The sequence below is a fragment of the Gossypium hirsutum genome, chromosome D06 (assembly GCF_007990345.1).
Source record: "Gossypium hirsutum isolate 1008001.06 chromosome D06, Gossypium_hirsutum_v2.1, whole genome shotgun sequence".
Taxonomy (NCBI): domain Eukaryota; kingdom Viridiplantae; phylum Streptophyta; class Magnoliopsida; order Malvales; family Malvaceae; genus Gossypium; species Gossypium hirsutum.
In genome coordinates, this window is record NC_053442.1 from 60,021,937 (window position 1) to 60,044,297 (window position 22,361).

Genomic DNA, 22,361 nt, shown 5'->3' on the forward strand with positions numbered 1-22,361 from the left:
TTGGCATTGGCAACAAGGTAAGGTTGCCTGGAACTCAATTTTTATATTCTAGAATTGTTGAGAAAATTCTTGAATGTTGTCACAGAAGAATACTGTTACAAGTACTTGACCAATTATTACAAGAACATGACAAAACTCATTCTTATGGCCTAATCAAAATAACAACAAGCTTTGCACAAATATTTTATCGCATCTGCCAAGCTCAAAAGATATATAGGGAACAATTTTAACATCATCTATCAATTTGTTACGAGTATCTTATTTAATCCTTTTAGATCAACTATAACAACGCCCTTAATCAACATCCATCACTCTCCTACTACAACTATAAATAATATATGGAATCGATTCTTAACACTGTAAATAAAGCTTCTTAACAGCAGGGTAAAAAAAAAGACACAAGCAAGTCACATTGTATATACTCTACTGAACTTAACACTTTCAAAACCACCATTCTAAGGCCTCTTTACATTATTATTTTTACAATCTCACGATGTAAACCATTTCCCCTCACAACTTTTGTGTTACAATGGAAATACAATACGAGGACATATCCAGATTAGGAACATTTTAAACTCCAATCATTATAAATAAAATAACTCTATATTAAGAACCTAAAAAAAAATCTAAAGACAGCCGCTAATAATAAAATCCATTTTTATACGATGAAAATAGTTGCAAAGGTGGCACTCAAAGCTTTTTGAATGCTGGATGCATCAAACAAAGAACCTAAATTACTCAGAAAAAAGCAACTCACTAATCTCTTGTATTTTTAAGATTAAACATGAATTTATGTGGATAAATAATGCAACTTATAAGACATAAGAAACAGGAAAATCTGTTCTGATGAATGGGAAACCCTCTGTAGCTCTCAAACCCAACCAAATGTGCTAAAGTAACTAGAACATCCAATTCGTACAAACACATTGATTATTTCCAATGAACCCCCTAACAGACCAATTTGAGAATATAAAAAATGGTTGATGACAGTTTCTATGCAAGTGAATGAGAACAATTAAATGCTTATGCATATGCTAAGGCACCCTATAACCACTTATGCACCTGAAATAGAGCTAATTGTACCAACAAACTTGCATGCGCATCAAACAAAACCTTTACCCTTACAATGGAACTTATATTAAGAAAACCCTAAAATCCAAATTGAGTAGAAAAATGGAGATAAAGGAGAGACAAATAAGGGGACAAAGGGCTGGTTTTGTTGGAATAACCGAAGTTGCCAGATTTTCCAGTAAAAATCAAAGCCCAAATTCCTAACAGTAAAAAAGAGGATGGAAAGATACAGTGAAGAAGCACTTACCGAAACAATGGGGCCGGAGACCTGAGACGGTGGAGTCGGGTGGAGGTGACTTCGCTCGCAGCTTCTGTTTGATGTTGGGAGGGAGAGGCTGGAGGTGGATTTCGAGTTGGGAGGGCAAATCAGGGCGTGAGATGTAAAACGGATGTAATCTGAGGAGAAGGCAGGGATTACAAAACAGAGAATTTCAGGGATTAGGGGCGTAACATAATAGGCCTGTATTAGGCAATACATCGAACCAAACACCGGCTTAAGTGGGGCCCACGGATTAAGTAATCAACTAGGTACCAATTTTGGGCGTATTGAGGGTGCTAATCCTTCCTCGTGCGTAACCGACTCCCGAACCTGTTTTTTTGAATTTCGTGGACCAGAATCGTTGTTTTAATAAAATTAAATCGTTTATTAAAAACAACCACTTTTTGAGGTGATCCGATCACACCTCATCAAAAATGATCGGTGGCGACTCCCGTTTTCGTTTTCATTTTTCAAAACCCAAGTTGATTCCGTTTTCATCCAAAAAATGGTGTCAACACTAGACTAATCAGAATTTGATTGAAACAAATAAACAGAGCTTAACTGAAAGATTATTTCTCAAATTTGACTAAAATAAGAGTCATACTCAATAGTTACTTTCATTGTTCATTACGGTTTAGCTCAAGAAAGTTGAGGGTTCGTTGTTGCTCAAGCTTCAATGTCTTCCCCCATTAAAAGAGTGTTCACAAGAGCATCTTCTAACATCAAAGGTCGGGTTCCTCATCCAACAACACTTGGAATCAGTCCCGAAAGAGATGAGATTCAAAGATTCAGCATCAAACAAAAAGAAAACAATATGAGGATCCCACATTCGCTGAGGTTCATAAAGAGAAAATAAGGGCGGAAATTGGATTGTTTCATTGATAACGCAAGTGAATTTGCTTATTCCTCAATTAAAAATGCCATTTCTTCTTTAGTTTTGATCATCTGAGAGATCCAAAACTACGCGATGATGATTAGGGAAGGTCTTTACTCTAAAGATTTGATGGTTGTCATGTTTAAAATCCAACAAGACATGACATTAACCTTTGTATGGCTGTTCCAACAAGTGTTTTTCAAAACACCGACACTCTTGGTTTATGTTATGCTTTTTTTGTTTAACTTTTCGGTTCAATAGATGGCGGAAAAAGCTTCTTTTGATGCAATCCAATAACAAGTATTCACTCAAAATGTTGTTACGAAATCGTGTTAGTTTCAAAGGAAGAACAAGAAGATCAATGTCTTAAGGCCAACGGGGACGTTAGGGTATAGGAATTAATGGTCAAAAAGGCTTCGAGGATGGGAGGGAAACCGATTCATAAAGCTCTTAACTATCAAATAAGGCAACAATTGGTTTCTCCATTGCATGTGGAGCTTGAACCAGATAACTACGAAGTTCATTTCGGAACGGCTCTTGCTTACCGAATGCATGTAACTGAGGATCCTAATAATTATCTTTTACTTACAAATTATGTTCAATTTCTTCACCTTGTTGTCAAGGACTATAACAAGTAAAATTTCTGCCTTTATATGGCTGCCTTTAATTTATATTAATCAACATACGAATTCGAGATTATTGCGTTTACTCTTATTTATACCCACATTCCCTTTAAATTCTTACTTGAAGGAAGTAAGGACTCAATTGGTAATGTGTTAGAGAAAAACTATCTTATAGAAAATGTCTAGGTTTGAACCCAAGGGGAAATCTTTGGGAGCAAAAATCAACTTTTGGAATGTGTCGTGTTGCATGGGAGAAGTCAGGTCATATGAAAAAATTATATCTATCATATAATTATAATATTCCGACCCGAAATCTGATCTGGTATAACAAAAGTCGACAAACGTTCTAAAGGGGAGGGACTTCTGTTTGCTCTTCTTCTTCCTCTTTATTTTCTCTGGACCAGAACATCATCCTCTCTCATTCTGAACTGCCATCTTGACTTTTGTTGATACAAATAATATAGCAGTTTTCAAGAAAAAGATTAGCAAATTTCCAGACATTTCATCTATAGGTATAATTGGATTGGAACTCACTCTCAAATTGGAATGAGATAGCAATCCAGATTCATAGAAGTAGATATGTTTAATTGTTTGAAGGTTTTTTGGATCCTAAAGCCCCATAAGCCATACCCACAAACCTAAATGCATCAGACATAGTAAGAAATTAGAGCAGAATAACATACTAGTTTCGGGAAACAAAAAGTAAAAACTCAATCTTTGAGATTTTACATCAATATCGGTACATAGTAGAACTAGAATGATTTATTTATCGCTATACAACTTGTCGAAATCATTTTTTATTTTGAAAAAAACGGGGATCGACTTTTAAAATGAAAACGGGAGTCGCCATCGATCTTTTATTGAGGTGTGATCGGATCAATTTGAAAATAATTTTGGGTCTGCGAATTTTGAGAAAACAGGTTCGGGAGTCGGTTACGCACGAGGAAGGGTTAGCACCCTCGTGACGCCCAAAATTAGTACCGAATTGATTGTTTAATGTCTTAATGTTAAAATTTTGAAAAGATTTTAAAATATGATCCTTTTAACTTGAATAAATTGAATAATAAAACACTCTTATTTCAAAGAAATAAAATGTCACACCCAGTGAGTTAGGGTGCAACATTTTTAATCTTCAAAATTAAGTTTATCTTTTAACTTTAAAAGCCCATGCATTTGAGAAGGATATTTGATTATTCGGGTCACATGAGAAAATTAAAACCCAATAAGTTAGGGTTTAATTTCACAAAATTCCTAAATATCGAATATTGCCTTTATTCTCATTTGTTAGAAAAATTCTCATCTCGAGAAAACGACACGTCACATCCAATGCGTTAGGACACAACGTGTCGAATTCCCAAGAATGGGCTTTTTATTTGTGTGTTAATTAAAAGGAATATTCGGTCTCTTAGATCCCGAGGAAGATTGGAATCCAGTGAGTTAGGACACAATCTTTTCGAGGATCACAAATCCCGAGTGTCGCGTTATTTTGAAAGCTTTTTGAATAAAAGTGTTTTTGATATTTAAATAAAATGTAATCCGATTGAATGGTAGTGCATAATTCAAAATAATAATTCGTAAATTACGATACACTAGTGAATGATAGATCATCAAATAATATAAACAAGCGATGGATAAATTCAAACAAGAATAGCAACATAATCTCAATCATACAACATTCAAAAAGTAAATGAATTACTAATCAAATTTTTCTTAAGATACACTAAAAAGAAAATTATAATAAATAAATCATATGCACAAGAATTTGTAAAAATGAACAATATAGGTATATAAACATGAAATATTATTCAAAATGGAGAAAAAGAACAAACACTACATAAAATAATAGTACTTAGATGCATTTTTAAGTAAATATTATAAGAAGAAAATCAAAATTTATAACGTAATATACATATTAATTCAAAAGAGTAATAGATATGGAGTGGAAAACTTAATATAAATAATATATGAACACTTTTAAAAGAAAACTTAACATTAATAATTAATAAATCCATAACATATATATATAGATTAAATATAATTTAATGACACTAATGTTATATAAAAAAAGAATTAAAGAGAAAAGATAAAAAGATAAATATATATATAAACATATCCGATTTACATAAAAATATATATAACTATGTCAAATTTAAATAATAATACATGATAACTTTGAACAACGTTAATGATAAATTTGAAGTAATAATATATTACAAATCAGAATGATATTGATGATAAATTCACAAAAAGATTAAGTTCAAACCAAAAATGCTAGATTTAAAATTAAACATGTGCGTATATATATTTAAAACAGAATAATAAATTTTAAACAAAATAAAAATCAAGTGCATTAAATTAAACAAGTATTAAATTAAAATAAAAATGGAATTGAAAGGAATAAATGAAAATAAAATAAAGCAAAGGGGCCAAATGTAGCACGCGGATGACTTGGGGGACTAAATGGGAAATAATCTCGTCCCTCCAAAACGCTGCGTACAACCTGGGCCAAATGAAGCAAAATCAAACGCGAAATTCATAAATAAAGAAAAAAACTGATATGAAAACGCCACGAAGGAATGAGGACCAAATGAGAAAATATCCCTGCAAAGGCACAACACGCGGATCTCAGCCGCTTCTGGGTTGGGTCATTGGGTAAGCAAATACGACGCCGTTTTGGGGACACTAATTCAGGCCCCAAACGGCGCCGTTTAAACACTCTCTAAGAACCAACTTTGAAAACCCTAAAACCATTTCGGCCGATTGATAAAATCCTAAAATTGGCAGCCTCCCAAAAACACTTTTAGCATTTAAAAAAAAAATTTAAACCCTTCCTCTGCCATTTCCCCCTCCCCTCTGCTCGTTCGACTCTATTTTGCTCAGAGGGAGGGCTTTATCGGCGCCGACAACGAGGTAAAATCCCCCCTTTTCGTTCTTTACTTTATATATATACTTATATATGTGAAATAACAAAACACAATAAAGAAAAGCAATCGAAAACCGAATGAAAAAAAGAAACCTTTTTTTTTTGTATTCAATCTCCGTGTAAAAAAGGGGAAGAAGACCCTTACAGATTTTTGTTGGCTCTTTTTATAGCCGAATAGAAATAAAAATAGATCCAAACGAAATACAATGCTTTTTTTCTCTTTTCTTTGTCTCTGTTGCCTTTGTTTGTTTGCGCGCAGGTACGATCGTACGGGGGCCAGCTGGGGTGCACGGAGGCGTACGTGGCAGTGTACGTGCTTGACTAAGGAGATTGGAGGCGTGAGGCGGCTGCGGCGCCTAGTCTGTTCCAAAAACCCTAGGGTTTTTGGAAGCTGTTTAGGGCTATTAGGGTTTGGGCTTATTGGACCTGGTGTAATTGGGTTTAGTGGGTTTTTGGGCCTGTTGTAATTTGGACATGTTAATTGGACTTTATATTTTGGTTTTATATTTTTTGTTTATTTATTTCTGATTTGGGCTGGGCAAATTTGAGCCATTACACAACTAATTACTTTGTTTGATATATATACATCCAGGGCAGAAGAGTGCTACAAACATGCTATCGAAGTTGAACCTCAAGACATAGAGGCATTAGCTGATTTTTTATGGCAAGTGAAAAAAAACCTTTTTCAGGCATAGGACTCTAAAATAGAAAAATTTTTATTTACAATTTTTATTTTTTTAATTTTAAATTAATAAATATAAAATTACACTTTGATTTCCTTAAAAATGATAAAATTTTAATTTAATCTTTAAAAATTATAATAATATAGACTACTAAAATAATAAAATTACTTTTCAACTATAATAAAAATTATAATTTAATTTCGACTCATAAAAATTTTTTTGGCTTCACCCTAAAAAAATATGTAAAATTTATATGGAACACTGGTGGCGAAGGCACTTGTTTTTATATTCGATGCATCAAAATAATAAAAAAGATTGTTTCTTGGAAATAGATCAAGCGGTGGTAGATTTGACATGTATGAATCAAATTTTAAATATGATTCTTTTTTGTAATTCGAGGCTAGAGTTGTTCATGGCCGAGTTTTTTCTAATAAAATTTTAGGCCCGATTGATACGTTCGAGTCTGGTTAGGCTCGAAAAATGGGTCTAAATTTTTGTTCAAGTTCAGCCCGGATAAAAATGCTAAAATTCGGGTCCGGCTCGATTGTATTAAATTTTTAATTTTATTTTTTGTATTAAAAATTTTAAAAATATAATACATCAAATACACTAAAAATATTAAAATAAATGTTTCTCAACAAATAAAGCTTTTATACTTTAATAGCACTAAGATAAGTGGAACTTAACAAGCAAATGTCTCTAAAATAGTAGTAAAATTAACAATACTAGTTATACTAAATCCAAACAATAACAGCAAAATAGTAGAAACATAATAGTGAAATTGTAACAAAACAATGGGAAAACAGCAACAAAACAGTAGTTTCTTTTACAAATTCGAGTCGGGTCAGGTCTAAGCCAAAAAAACCTTACTCGAGGCTTGGCCTGTTTTCTAAACAGACTTTATTTTTTTGTCCAAACCCATTTTTCGAACCTCTATTTTTGCCCAAACTCTCCCATTTTTTGGGTGATCCGACCCATATACAACTCTATTTAATTAAATTATAAAATAATGATAAAAAATTCTTTTATTTAATTTTAAATCTAAAATTTAATTTTTATTTGGATAAAAAAAATCCTATTGAATAGAAATTGAATAGTTTGGAAATTAAGAATTTGAATCCCTAGTTTTGGACAAACACAAGAAATTAAAATTACAAATGAGACACTTTGAGCTTCAACTTAAAGTGACCACTAACTTTTTCTTGAGCTCCCCATGTTCCAATTCCATGCAAATCCAAGGGAGTCCCCCCACCATGTTTACTTTTAATAATGACAACCCAAATGCAGACCTCCAAAAACATGCCCACACAGTCCCCATTGCTATAACTTCTTAACCCCAAATTTGCTCCATGCATATCACCTTTTAAAAATACATATATTCACTCAATTAAGTTCTTTCACACATATTTCATGTATCCATTTTATATTATATTATATATACATTTAAAGTGGGCCAAAATTGCATGCATGCATATACAGATCATATTTCAAATTATATGATGTATGATGATGTCCCTAAAATCTAACCTAAAGCTATTGCCAGCACAAAATGATAAAGCTAAAAGATTCTGAATGCCATTATTTTATGTTATCCATATGCCTGTACATTGCATAATATATATATATAGTTAGCTGGTTTAAATTAAATATGATCAAATTCCCTTATCTTCCAAAAAGAAAATGCCTTGGATGACAAAAAGATTTTCTGCAATTTTTTGTGCACTTTCTGATATAATCATTGGTTCATATAAAACCAATGTATATAACTAGGAGTGGCTTATATTTTAAAGAAATATAAATACTTAATAAAATTAATAATTAAAGGGATCATAATGATTTTTTTACACATAAAACTATGATATATAATTAATAATTACATATTTTTTATTGAATTTTAATTTTATTGATATATAAAAAAAATGGATTTGAGCATGTTTAAATATATTTTTATATTTAAAATTTGGGATTATAAATTATATAAAAAAACATAAATAACTGCACATTAAATTACTTAATTAATTATTTAGTGGAAGAAATTGCTAACACTGACTAAATTACTAAAAAATGTTTTTTTTTCACTAGAGGAGACTTGCTTAAGAAAATAAGGAAAATGAGACTTGTGGTCTATACAAAAACATGTTTTGTAAGTTTTATTTTCACGCACAAAGAATAGTGTTAATTAATAAATTTATGTGATTAATTAGTATATCCGAATATGTTATACTATTTTATTTGATTTAATTAATTAGAATATAATATTTTTTATTTAATTAATGAAATGTACAATTACTTGAAAGTAAATTTTACTAAATTATCTTTATAGAATTTGGTTCTTCATTTCTCTAATAAATTAATTACACATCTCATTTCTCAAATAAATAAACTAAAATTGGGGATGAACAATAAATATCTAGGGTTTCTCTTTTGATCAAAGTCACATTAAGAAGTAAAAGAATATTTGTTTTTTATACAAAAACACATTATTTGTTATGATTTAAGGGCAAATTTGATCAAATGTTAAAAAGAATGGTAAAATTATTATAAAAGTAACATTTTGGATGAAATATAATTGACAAAAATGTAATATAATAAATAAAATATTAATCTTTTCCGACTAATAATAAAGATATAGTTGAAATATTACTTGAATATATCAAAGAGTTTGAAATTTTTGATTCATTAGTTTTTAAGGTAACTAGATTATCCTAAAATAGTGTTGTGCCTAGTTTGGTCATTCTAATTTTTTTTATCAATTTAGTTACTTTAATTATGAAAATTACTCGAATTGGTCATTGTCATTAAAGAATTTGTTAATTTACTAACGGATTGCTGACGTGGCTTTTTTTATTAAAGTTAGAGAACTCTTTATAATTAGTCTAAAATACACTTTTGGGGTTTATTTGCAACATAAAAGTTTCAAGGGTGGCATCATCAACATTTGAATCCTCTTTATAATGAGGCCGATGGGCTCATTAGAAAGGGTGGGGTCATGGTATATCGTCAGTATCGTTAGATTTGTTGGACAAAACACGTTAGTGAACAAAACATATATAAATATAAATAAACAAATATTTATATATAAAATATAAATAGAATATATTATTCGAATTCTTTCAGATTTTATCCAATTCTTCCCTTTTTTTCATTCGTTATATTGTGTATTAATTTAATTATATATTATAATTATTTGAACACATATTTATATTTGTATGGTGGTTATATATATTCTATTTATAGACCTAAAAAATTCACATTTTAAAAATAATTATTAACTCAAAATTCGTTATAATATAAATTTATAAGAGGCTTAGGTGTTATATTTCGCCGCCCCATGTGCAAAAATTTGTGATAGAGATTATCAAATATAATTTATAACACAGCCAAAAAAATTGACCACATGGGACAAACAATTCTGATAAAATTTTTTTTAATAATTTTATTATAAATTTCGATTATATTTTTTATATAATGTTTAGAATTATATATAACTTTTTTCTTAATCATATTTAAAAGAATAATATATTTTAACACACTTAAATTTATATTATCCTATATTAATAGTAGTACTCATATCAATAGACAAATCTCACTAAATTATACACTATCACAAAAAAAAAATATTTTTTTGAAGTTAATTGAATTCTGTCACGATATTTTATTAGAAAATTTCATTTTTACCAGTGGAAAAAAAACACAGAGAAAAAAGAACATCATTATATCAATTTCCACGCCCTCTCCCTTCAATCTCACACTTGACAAAAGTGGCAGTGGGCGGTGCCTGATAGATGGTCACAGCCCACAAATTTGTGGCCAAAATTGAGCCAAATTATGACATCCCGTTGTCGTTTATCGCAAAAAAATATTCCCATCCATATGCATCCTTCTCGAAATAATATTTTGTTTTTTCAATAAAACTATAGAGTTTTATTCGAATAATATAATTGTTAAAATATGAATTTAAATGTATTAAAATGTGTTATTCTTTATTATTTAAGGTAAATATTATATAAATATGATAAGAACGAATAATAAAACTCATTTATTCCTCGTATCCTACATTAGCTTATCTATAAGATATTGTTTATAGTCGACACAATCCCATGATTTTTGCATCTATCATTCTATCTACAATAACATCGATGGTGAGAAGTCGTTTTAAATTCATATCCATTCCATATAAATTATTAAAGGTTTTTCCCATGTAATGTTTTCAATCATTCATCGATTCAATCTTTTGAATGTTAAAGAAAAACGATTGATGAGATCGCAATAATTAAAATTTGACCTTGTTGAAATATGTTGCAAAAAATGTATAAAATCACAAGATGATTTTTATACTTCTTTAAGTTTTCAAATTATGTACCAAAATTTGTTTTGGAACAGTAGTTAAAGTTTTCGTTGGGTTTAATCTTATTTAGGCTGTCACATAAGATTACGGTTAGGGAGATAACGAAACTTAACGGTAAAATAATCACTTCGTAACAAAACGATATGTAAGTGACTAAAACGTAACATTTAAAACATAAATAACTAAAATATAATCTAAAATAAATAAAAGTGATTATTTTTATAATTTACCCGAATAATAACAAAAAAAAAAGTGATTCAGTATCATTATTATATTACCTTTAACCCCTGCCTACACCCTAACCATTTTCTCAGCAAACTTAGCCTATAAAAATCACCATTACAAGTCCCAAAGACCCTCACTAATTCTAAAAGAAAGAACCAGAGTTTTGTTTCTCTTTAGTTTACGTTTTTTTTGTCCTTTTGGATTTTTTGATACTAAAAAAGGGAAGCAAAGAAGAAGGGAAATGGAGGGCAAAGAAGAGGATGTTAGATTGGGAGCCAACAAGTTCACAGAGAGGCAACCAATTGGGACCGCGGCTCAGACTCAAGATGACGGGAAAGACTATTCTGAACCACCACCGGCTCCATTTTTCGAGCCTGGCGAGTTAACCTCATGGTCCTTTTATAGGGCTGGGATTGCCGAGTTTGTGGCGACTTTCCTTTTCTTGTATATCACTATTTTGACTGTTATGGGAGTTGTTAAGGAAAAAACTAAGTGCCCAACTGTTGGGATTCAAGGAATTGCTTGGGCTTTTGGTGGTATGATCTTTGCTCTTGTTTACTGCACTGCTGGCATTTCAGGTAAACTTTCTTTCCTCCCCCTTTGTTTGTTTCTCGAGAAAACCAGAATGAATATGCAATTCTTTTTCCTCTTTGGGTTCTTTTCAAATATAAAAACTGTATGAAGAAAACTAATAAAAATGGCATCTGTACGGTGGTGGTGGATAGGTGGCCATATCAACCCGGCAGTGACTTTTGGACTGTTCTTGGCGAGGAAGCTGTCGTTGACGAGGGCAATTTTCTACATGGTGATGCAGTGTTTGGGCGCCATATGCGGGGCGGGTGTGGTGAAAGGTTTCATGGGGAAGACTCAGTACGGTATGTTGGGCGGCGGAGCTAACTCGGTGGCTCATGGCTACACAAAAGGTGATGGCCTTGGTGCTGAAATTGTCGGCACCTTTGTTCTTGTTTACACTGTCTTCTCAGCCACTGACGCCAAGCGCAGCGCCCGTGACTCTCATGTCCCTGTAAGCATCCCATACTTCATAATAAAATCTAATTACGGATTAAGTTATGTATGTTGTTACTAACGGATGAATTTATTTTTGTATGGCTAGATTCTGGCACCATTGCCAATTGGGTTCGCAGTGTTCTTGGTACACTTAGCAACAATCCCAATCACTGGAACTGGCATTAACCCGGCTCGTAGTCTTGGTGCAGCCATCATCTTCAACAAGGACAAGGGCTGGGATGACCATGTAAGCCCCTCTCAAATTTTCTCGCCATTTGACTCTTACTTAGAAATTAATTCCTTAATTAGTTTGGTGTGGTTTCGTTTGCAGTGGATTTTCTGGGTGGGACCATTCATTGGTGCAGCACTAGCAGCACTCTACCACGTTGTTGTGATCAGAGCCATTCCTTTCAAATCAAAGTGATTAGGTCAAGATCAAGAGTCATGATTGTTGAATATTGGCAATATCCCACATTAGGAAAAGATAGAAATGGAGGGGGTTTGGTTTGTTATATATAGAACCCCTCCCCCTTTGGTTGTATCATCCCAAAATCTTCTCCTTTGTAATATTTCTAGAGGAAATATTAATTTGGTAGTGTCCGAGGACGTAAGCTAAATTGGCCGAACCTCGTTAAAACTCTGGTATTTTATTTCTTATTTGTTTGCTTTTATTTAATAGCTTTATGTTGGTTATATTTATTTAGTTATTATTGCTATAAATATCTAAGTGAGTTCTGTCTAGTTGTTGGATTTTAAGCGGGACCATTGTGACCCCTCCAATTTAACTGGGAATTTTCTTAGTATAATTGTTGGCATAATAATTATCTAAATATTTCTGATAATATTGTTATTAATATTATCGTCGCTTCCGCAACAATTGGTATCAGAGCCAAGGTTTTGTAGTATGCTCTGTGTTTGCAGCTTAGTCTGATCTTACACATCAGAAACATTTCCTAAAGCTTGTGGGTATTCTGCATTTGGTGGCTATTAAGTAGAAGCTATGGCAAAAATGACAGAAGAAAAACCATCCATATCAACAACTTCCACTTCGTACATTTTGCCGAGGATTGGAACTGCAAATACGAGATTTGTAGTGGAAATTTTTGATGGAACAGGTCATTTTGGCATGTGGCAAAGTGGGCTTCAATGCTGGTGTTAAGGGATATCGTTTGTGGTGTCTAGAGGCAAAGAAGACGATAATCAGTAGGGATGTTACCTTTCATGAATCTGCCATGTTGAATAAGGTAAATCCAGAAGGAGTGAGTAGTACTTCGCAGCAGGTGGAGTGTACTCCGCAGCAGGTGGAGTTTGAGCAGAGTGTGGTAATTCCAGCAAAAGGTACCACTAGTGATTCTTCATTGGCAGATGCAGAGTCAGATGAGGAAGAGGTTTCTACCCAAGAACCTCAACAGCAATCAGAGCCAATTGCAGTCAGAAGGCAGAGACGAGAAATTCAGAAACCTGCTCGTTTCACTGACATGGTAGCTTATGCACTTCCAGTTGTTGATAATATTCCATCCACTTACACCGAAGCCATTCAGAGTTTAGAGAATAATAGATGGTTAGGTGCAATGGAAGAGGAAATGCAATCTCTAGAGAAAAACAAGATGTGGAAGCTGGCACAACTACCAAAAGGGAAGAAGGCGATTGGTTGCAAAATTGAAGACACTATTGAAGTTTGTGTTATGAGAAGATGTTCGAAGATGTGGAATATCGCCAAGGTGGAGATTTGTTGAATATTGGCAATATCCCACATTAGGAAAAGATAGAAATGGAGGGGGTTTGGTTTGTTATATATAGAACCCCTCCCCCTTTGGTTGTATCATCCCAAAATCTTCTCCTTTGTAATATTTCTAGAGGAAATATTAATTTGGTAGTGTCCGAGGACGTAAGCTAAATTGGCCGAACCTCGTTAAAACTCTGGTATTTTATTTCTTATTTGTTTGCTTTTATTTAATAGCTTTATGTTGGTTATATTTATTTAGTTATTATTGCTATAAATATCTAAGTGAGTTCTGTCTAGTTGTTGGATTTTAAGCGGGACCATTGTGACCCCTCCAATTTAACTGGGAATTTTCTTAGTATAATTGTTGGCATAATAATTATCTAAATATTTCTGATAATATTGTTATTAATATTATCGTCGCTTCCGCAACAATGATTGTATGATTATGAGCTTAAGTTAAACAAAAAAAAAAAAAAAGAAGAAGAGAAACCCAACAACCCTTTTAAGTTTCTTTGTTTTGTTTGTATGCTTGTGTTTTTGTATGTAAAGAAGATATATTATTATGCCTCTGTTTTTTATTTATTAAACTTGAAAAAGGGAGGTTGGTAATGAGCAATGACCCATCTAAAAAGTAAGTGGCCATTTGTATTTGTATGGTTATGATTTGTAAATGAGAAATGTCATTTTCATAATCCCATTTACATATTTTATATATTTGTGTGAATCTATAATCTTCTCGAAAAAGTAAATAGTTGATCACGAAATTGATGTAATTATACATATATAATTTTAATTTTTATTTAATTATACAAATAATTTAACTGAAAATGTTTAAATTATTTTTTATACAATCAAAATAAAAATAAATAAATTATATCTATAACTACATTAAATGAAAAATTATATAATTTTAAAATTTATCTTTGAATGTATATAAAAATACCAAACACACCATATGACTACCAGCCCCATGACTTGTTTGTTTTCTAAATGAAGAAATCTGTTTGTATCTTTATTTTATTATATTGCTTCTATCAATATAATAGAAATGAGATAAAAGGATGCAAGTGATAGCTTTTTGTGTATAAAAAATAGTCACTATCAGGTCGGGTCGAGTCGGGTTTATGTACAGGCGCTTTTTCATCTTATAGAAAATGAAAATTTATGATTTATATAAATCACAGCTCAAAAAAATTCTCCATTTCTTTACTCTTTTTTATTTATCTTTGATCAATGGATGTATATGTTAAATTTTGAATATAATATGAAAAAATAAAGAATTAATTAAATTATGATACGAAATGTCGACTGAATTTTAGCTTGATTGCTATTAACATTGTTAACAGTGTAAGAGAATGTGGGTTCAAGCACATTAAAACACATTTATCTTCTTATTTACGATTTAGAAAGAAATTATGAATGATTCTAAATATTGAATAAAAAATATATAAGATGAAAAATAACATAAATATCATATAAATATAAATATATTAGTCTATCATATATGAATATATATATAGGGGCAAACCCAGAAAATTTTTTGGGGCTGGCAGAATTAAATTATATATTTTTATGATAATAAAAATACAATTTCACCATTTTAATAATTTATATTTTTATAATTTTAAAATAATTAAATCAAATTTTTATCATTTTTGAAAGCTAAAGTATAATTTTACCATTACTAATTTAAAATTTTATAAATTATAAAAAATTAAATAAAAAATTTTTTATTTTAAGAAGACCAGACCCTGCCATCCCCTAACTTCGTATATATTAAACACCCTTATAATATTCTACCTAACTTAACCCAACAAGTTTGTGCCAACTCTCAACACTTTCAACTTGGCTTGGGGTGATTGTTCCATTTAAATAGTCTAAAGGTCTCATTTTCAAGAATAATAATAATAACCACTCAATAAAATAATCAGAGTAATAAGAGAAAACAGTGCTTTTCATGGCTCTGCCTAATCCTAGTATGTCGATTAGGTGTGTGTGTGCGCATCTATAGCACCAACACATACACATGCAGATACCTCCTCATTCGTAAGATTCACTTGAATTGCGGGTGTTCTTATCTGCTTTAGCTTTAAAAATGAGCCTATAAACTCTTTAATTAGGGCCCGGATTTGTATGTTATTGTTCAACAGACCGATTTCTTTTAGAGAAAATTTTGAAGAATATAATAATGGTGATTGTCTTTTCGTGGTGTTAAGATTTTATGACTAAAAGACAAATACAATTCATAGAGAGAGCGTCTCGAGGTAACCGGTGATTTTTGGATGTACAATCATCCTCCAAAAGGATGTGAGCGTCTTCATTTTTAAGTGGGGTTTAACTTCGAATTAAGCTTTAATATCTGAAATTTATTTCGAAAAGGATCCAATAATAGTTTTAATCATGAAAGACTTTTAGATAAATTACTACTCCAGAATGCATAGTTCTAAGGACTGCATAAAAAAAGCCAGAATTCTTGAGCTTTTCATATTCACTACACTAAAATAGGTTTTTAGCGGCGTTTGGATAAAAAATGCCACTAAAAATCAAGCAGTAGCGGCGCTTTTGAAAAAACGCTGCTAAAGGTCGATTATTAGCGGCGATTTTTAAAAAACGCCGCTAAAAATAAGCATTAGCGGCGTTTTTTGAAAAGCGCCGCAAAAAACTTAAGCCCAATGCACATTTTTGAAAGGCGCCGCAAAAAGCGTTCCCATAAGGCAGAGATGACAGGAGGCAAAAAATGTTTTGTTGGCATCACCCCGACCCACTATTGTAACTTGTCAAACAAATTTGCATGAAAAGCTTCAGGGGCGATGAAAATATTGTGTTGAATTTGCCTTCCCCCAATAAAAGCGAATTTAAGGAGGGACGACATGAGGAAATGGTTCCATTGGTGTTGCCAGGAGTCAAAGCTCAACCGGCTGTTGTAACTTCTCATACAAAATTTGTGCTTTTTAAGTGTTTAAAAATTATAATTATAATTATTATTTCACCCAAAAAAAAATTTATAATTCCATTTCTCATTTCGCATTTCGCTTTCTTAAACGGAGCAACCAATGACTGAGATGCCATTTACTGCGTTCTCTCTCTAAAACGTTAGATAGACCGCTTTGCCATTGCAATCGTTGCCAAACACCGGATTTTCTCGAGAAAATATTGAACTTCTTTTCTTTTTTAACCTTTTTTTTTAGGGATCATAGATATGTCAGACGCATTAATAGATGGATTGGCAGGAGCCGGTGGAGGAATTATAGCTCAGCTCATTACGTATCCTCTTCAAACTGTATGGTTTTCTTTTCATTTTCTTCATTTTTTTAAATTTAATTTTTTTAGCTATAATTAAAAAAAAATCGATCTACAGGTAAATACTCGTCAACAAACAGAACGTGATCTCAAGAAAGAGAAACGAAAACTTGGAACCATTGAACAAATGTGCCAGGTTTCTTATCTTTTCTTTTTTTGCAATTTTTTTTGGTTAGATGACGGTTTTATTTTATAATTAATGGGAAAACTTTGAAACTTAAAGGAACCTGCTAATGGAATTTAAATTTTGAGTTATTGTTCATGTTAGGTGTTGTTTGGTTGTTGATTTTTCAAACTAGTTTTTAGTAATTTTGTTTAAACTGATGTTGCAACGTTGCATCTCAGCTATTTGTTTATTTTTTTCAATCAAATATGATTTTCTTTTTCTCTTTAACGAGGTAAAATTTAAACAATTGGAATTTATGTCCAATATTGGATTTGCTTGCTTATTTTGTGAATAGGTTGTAAAGCAAGAAGGATGGGAAAGGTTGTATGGAGGATTAACGCCTTCATTAGTAGGTACAACTGCATCTCAGGTGACGACCTTTAAGATTTTTAGCACAACTGTTATTGCTACTATTAAGTTTTAACTGGAGTACTATTGCAACTGGACTTGGGAGTGAGTGTCCAATACATTATGTGTCTTGTTTTTTCTAGTGTTATAATGTGGTAGATCATTGCCGTGTACACATATTAAAATGTGTTAGTAATAGATATTGGACACATTTATTTTAAGGAAAACAAAGAGTCCGTAGAACATAGCTAGTAGTTGTAATGTTTCCAAGTGAAACAATGAAAATTAGGGACATTCAACCCTTGAACTAAAATTAAATAGTCATTCAACCCCCCATTCTCAAACATCTATTTTCATCCAATTGAGCTGTTGATAAGACAAATTTTGGTTAAACACCATAGTCAATTTTCCATCCAATTGAGGTCTCAATTAGATGAAAATGGATGTTTGAGGGCATAAATACATGAGATAAATATTTGAGGGTCAACTGCAATAACGATAAGGGTTTGGATGGTTGTTTAATTTTAATTCAAATATCTTGTGATCTCTAAAGAGCTATTTTTGTTACTTTAACTACATTCTTTATAATTGTTTCTTGAGCTTGAGTTTCATACTGATCTATCTTTAAAATGGATTGCATGCTTTTCCCTTGCACCAACTGCTTTCTTCCGTTTGTAAGTGATAGTAAAGTTGCCATATTATGTGTTTGTTCTATTTTTTGGATTCATGAATACTTCCTATTTCTATGATACAGGGTGTTTACTATTATTTCTATCAAATATTCAGGAATAAAGCTGAAAGTGAAGCACTTGAACGCCAGAAAAAAGGGATTGGCGATGGATCAGTCGGGATGCTTTCATCACTTATTGTAGCTGCTTTATCGGGGTAATCTAGTTTTTATTTTTAATTTTAACTCAAATCTGATTGCATGTGGTTGTTGCATTAGCTTTTTAAAAGTTCTATAAATTATAAAGAAACTACACTAATTTCTTTCAAATAATATCCATAATTGCAGTAATAGTTCTCTTTATATATTAGCTAATTACATGATTATATCCTTTCTCCATGCAGGTGTGTAAATGTGCTGTTGACGAACCCCATTTGGGTTGTTGTGACACGCATGCAGGTAAAGGGCATTTCAAAAAAAGCTTTTTATTTTCTGTAAACAAACTTTAATGTAAATATATTTATTGTTGAATATCCATACAATAAGTGTGGTGCTTTGGATCTAAGTCAATGGCTATAATTCTCTCATTATCCCGATACCTTGGCTAAAATATTGCCTTGAGAAAATACAAGAAATTAATGTGGTCTCTTGGGTATAATTATGAGTTCTCGATTAGTATGCCTAACTTTGTTTTAGATCACACAATGATTTGTACTACTTAATGTTTTGAGTTGTACACTTGAATTTGAAGGCATCCACTTTCAGTTTACATACTTGCTCATATTTAAACTAAAAAAATTATTGTGTTGCAGACTCACACGAATATTTTGAAGAAAGATCACTCTAATAGATTGGCAACTCCTGCTCTGGAGGAAACAGTTCTTTCTGCCATTGAGCCTTTTTCTTATAGCACTGGTCATGCGGTATGCACGATCACTTGGTCTATAAAGTTCTTTTATGTTAGCTCACTTACAACATTGAAGCTCATTCAAGTTTTCTCCAGAAATAGTAGAATATTGTTGTTTTAAACTCTATACAAAAATAGAAATGCAAAATATTTTATATATATGTATTAAAGCATTATCCACATCTCTGATATTTGCTAAATGATGATTCTTGTTTCGAGTGGTGGAAAGGCCATATGGAAAGGGTCGATGGGAGGATTGATGATAGATGATCACTAATAAATGATGAAGAAATGAATGGATGTTATAGGTAGAAGTAGAAGTATTTAGAAATATTATATATCTAATATAGCAATTGTAGTTAAGAACTTAGATATGGAGAACAAATCGGTGAAGGAATTTGAATGCTGAATTGATGCTTGAATCTAATGTGCATGAAGTTGGGATGAGGTCAAAATAGCAGTTTTCATATTATATCATAGGTACGTTCTTATTGTCTGGATGTTGAGCTTGGTTTTATCATGTTTTCCTCATAAACAATCGTAAATATCTCAGATTTGGATTAATTACTTTGAAATTTGGTTTCTTTGTTAATGTCAACCAAAATGCACAACATTTGGTTACATTCTTTTGCATATGAAATACTTGCAGATTCAAGAAGTCTATGATGAAGCTGGATTTTGGGGATTCTGGAAAGGTGTATTCCCAACATTGATCATGGTATGTGAGAAGTGACTGTTACACTCGTTAAGAGAGTTTCACTTATCGATCCTGTTGTTTCGCACAGGTGAGCAATCCGGCTATGCAATTTATGTTGTAGGAAACGATGCTGAAGAAGCTGAAGAAACAACGATCTCTTAGTAACCCAGACAACAATGGAGTAACTGCATTAGAGGTTGGCTCTGATTTCATCTTGGAACATGAATTTGACAATTTGAATTTGGATTTAATTTGCTATATTGATTGTGAGAAAGATATGCATATGTTATGTATTATTTTAAATTCAATATGATTATATAGTTTAAAAGTATAAAAACACGAATTTCAAATTCACTACTAAATAAACATATTTTGAATTGATTAATAATATCATAAATGTTACATTTATATTTCTTCTATCTCACAACTTAAATTAGTTTTAAAATCCAAATCCATATTTAGGTTTCGAATCGCTACCTTTGTGTTCCTTGCAGATCTCATTTCTTCTATGTTTTAATCTTTGAATTAGTTGTCTAATTATGCTAGATATTTCTTCTTGGAGCTTTGGCCATACTAGGAGCTACTGTTGTGACCTACCCTCTTAACGTAGTAAAGGTATGATTATCTGACCTACGTTATTTCCACTCTTCATTTCTCTTCAAGTCCTCGTTTTTACTCTTATGTTTGACACAATTTCATACATGAAGTATGGGATATGACTCTTGAACTCTATAAATACATGTAAAAAACTTAGGAAAAAAAATTAAATATGCCCGTGTTGAGCACTTGGACTGAGCAAGGAAAATCGAAAATCGACCCAAATCAAGGTGTTTGTATGGTTTATGAATGCAAGTTAAAAAACCGCAATTGCCCGAAACCAAACTGAATTCTATCTTTTATTTAATTTATAATTAATTCTTTATAGTTAATTTTAATTATTTATGATATAAAAAATTTATATTAAAAATAGTAAAAATAACTTGAAAGTTCTTCCAGCATTATTGTTTTTTTAGAAATATTTATGAAAAAACCTTTAAAATTTTGTCAAGTAATATTCAAAAGTCATAAAACAAAGTTCATTTTATCAAAAGAAGTCTAAAAATTCAAAACCAAAAATTAATATATAAAAAAAAACCGTATTATGATGGGTAGTTCTAAAAATTCGACCGAACCAAATCGATATCATCCCCATTGGGCACAAACTCGTATTTGTCTTGATAAGCAAATAGATTATAACCTTTCTATATCAGCTTGAAAATGTGTCGATGTGCAATTCTTTGTTGTCTTTATAGGCAAGACTTCAAGCAAAACAAGTTGCAACTGGGGATAGAAGGCATCAATACAAAGGTTTGTGACATCATGTTGAAGTTTGCATTTCATTAATGTTTCGACGGTTTAAGTATCTAAAGTAGTCCGTACTATAGAATTGAGTAACTCAAATTCATGCGTTTGATATTGATGCAAACAAGTTTATTTACCAAAAGACATTATGTTGTTAGATTTGTTTGCTCAACAATTAAAAACATGCCATTCTTACATATAGGGACTATGGATGCTATTCTAAAGATGATCCGCTACGAAGGCTTCTATGGATTTTACAAAGGTATGAGCACAAAAATCGTACAAAGTGTTCTTGCAGCTGCCGTACTGTTCATGATCAAAGAAGAACTTGTCAAAGGTGCTCGATTGTTGCTTGTTAAGGACGGCATACACACCGTGAAATCAAAGCTTCCTTGACTCGAAAACTCCCTTGCCCTTCGCTCTGCTCCACTCCACTCCGCCTCTGATCTCTTTCCATTACAACACTAGTAAGTTGTTGCTCAAAACATTCAAACTTGGATTGTACCAATATTATACCTTTCAATAAAAGAAAGATTACTTGTTGAAATAAAATCTATTTACGATTCAATTTATCATGTTTTTGTTATGTATTCAAATGTATCAAGTCTAATATGGCTTAAAGATTCCAATTTTAATAATTAGGGATAGCAATGAAATGCACTGTTGTGGTGGTTTTATACACACCTTAACTTTGATTTCAAAAAAAAAAAAAAAGTATTAACCCTAATGATACTGTACTAAATGGGCATATATATGTGCTGTTTTTTGATATATTTTTGGGAATGATGTTACTGGTTTTGGTGTTTATTGTTTATTTTTTATGTAGATGCCGTAAGTTTACAAATATAAAAAATAAGTGAAATATGGAGTCACATAGAAATTTGAGTATGGAAGTAGTAATTTGTCGTACAAGACAGACTTTTTAAATCTTAGGAATTTTATTTTCATTATTTTCATTTAAATATTATTTGTAAATATATTCTTTAAGAGTTTAATTAGGATTAAGTTTTATATTTTATATTTTATTTAGATAAACTTTTAAGAATTTGGGTAGGACTGTAGAATATTAAATATTAATTTCAGCTTAAAAACTGAAAATTAGAATGGTAGCTTTTTTTATTATTTTTTTATTTGGCTTTTTGCGCCACACTCTGTTGCTGTTCTTTTTGTTTTATTAAATTTTATTTTTATTATT

General features: G+C 31.6%; 1 protein-coding gene and 1 pseudogene across 3 annotated transcripts; both read left to right on the forward strand.

Moving 5' to 3' along the window:
* The first annotated feature begins 11,083 nt into the window (after positions 1-11,083).
* On the forward strand, positions 11,084-14,432 carry LOC107900447 (probable aquaporin PIP-type 7a). Of its 3 annotated transcripts, XM_016826048.2 has the most exons (5): positions 11,084-11,584; positions 11,732-12,030; positions 12,121-12,261; positions 12,346-12,458; positions 14,172-14,432. In XM_016826048.2, exons 1-4 carry the CDS (start codon positions 11,248-11,250, stop codon positions 12,436-12,438), a joined length of 870 nt encoding a protein of 289 aa, XP_016681537.2. In that variant the 5' UTR covers positions 11,084-11,247; the 3' UTR covers positions 12,439-12,458; positions 14,172-14,432. The 3 variants fall into 3 exon arrangements, with proteins under 3 accessions (XP_016681537.2, XP_040950755.1, NP_001313816.1); XM_041094821.1 differs by lacking the exon at positions 14,172-14,432 and having other exon boundaries at positions 12,121-12,265; positions 12,346-12,548; NM_001326887.1 differs by lacking the exon at positions 14,172-14,432 and having other exon boundaries at positions 11,142-11,584; positions 12,346-12,647.
* A 2,081-nt stretch (positions 14,433-16,513) lies between these two features.
* On the forward strand, positions 16,514-21,738 carry LOC107900448 (peroxisomal nicotinamide adenine dinucleotide carrier-like; annotated as a pseudogene).
* Positions 21,739-22,361: the final 623 nt, after the last annotated feature.

Bases quoted from the DNA above. Each gene is read 5' to 3' on its own strand.
- LOC107900447 (XM_041094821.1), top strand. From the start codon at position 11,248: ATGGAGGGCAAAGAAGAGGATGTTAGATTGGGAGCCAACAAGTTCACA. The intron at 11,585-11,731 runs GTAAACTTTCTT...GGTGGTGGATAG, and splicing joins CTGCACTGCTGGCATTTCAG to GTGGCCATATCAACCCGGCA. The intron at 12,266-12,345 runs GCCCCTCTCAAA...TTTCGTTTGCAG, and splicing joins GGGCTGGGATGACCATGTAA to TGGATTTTCTGGGTGGGACC.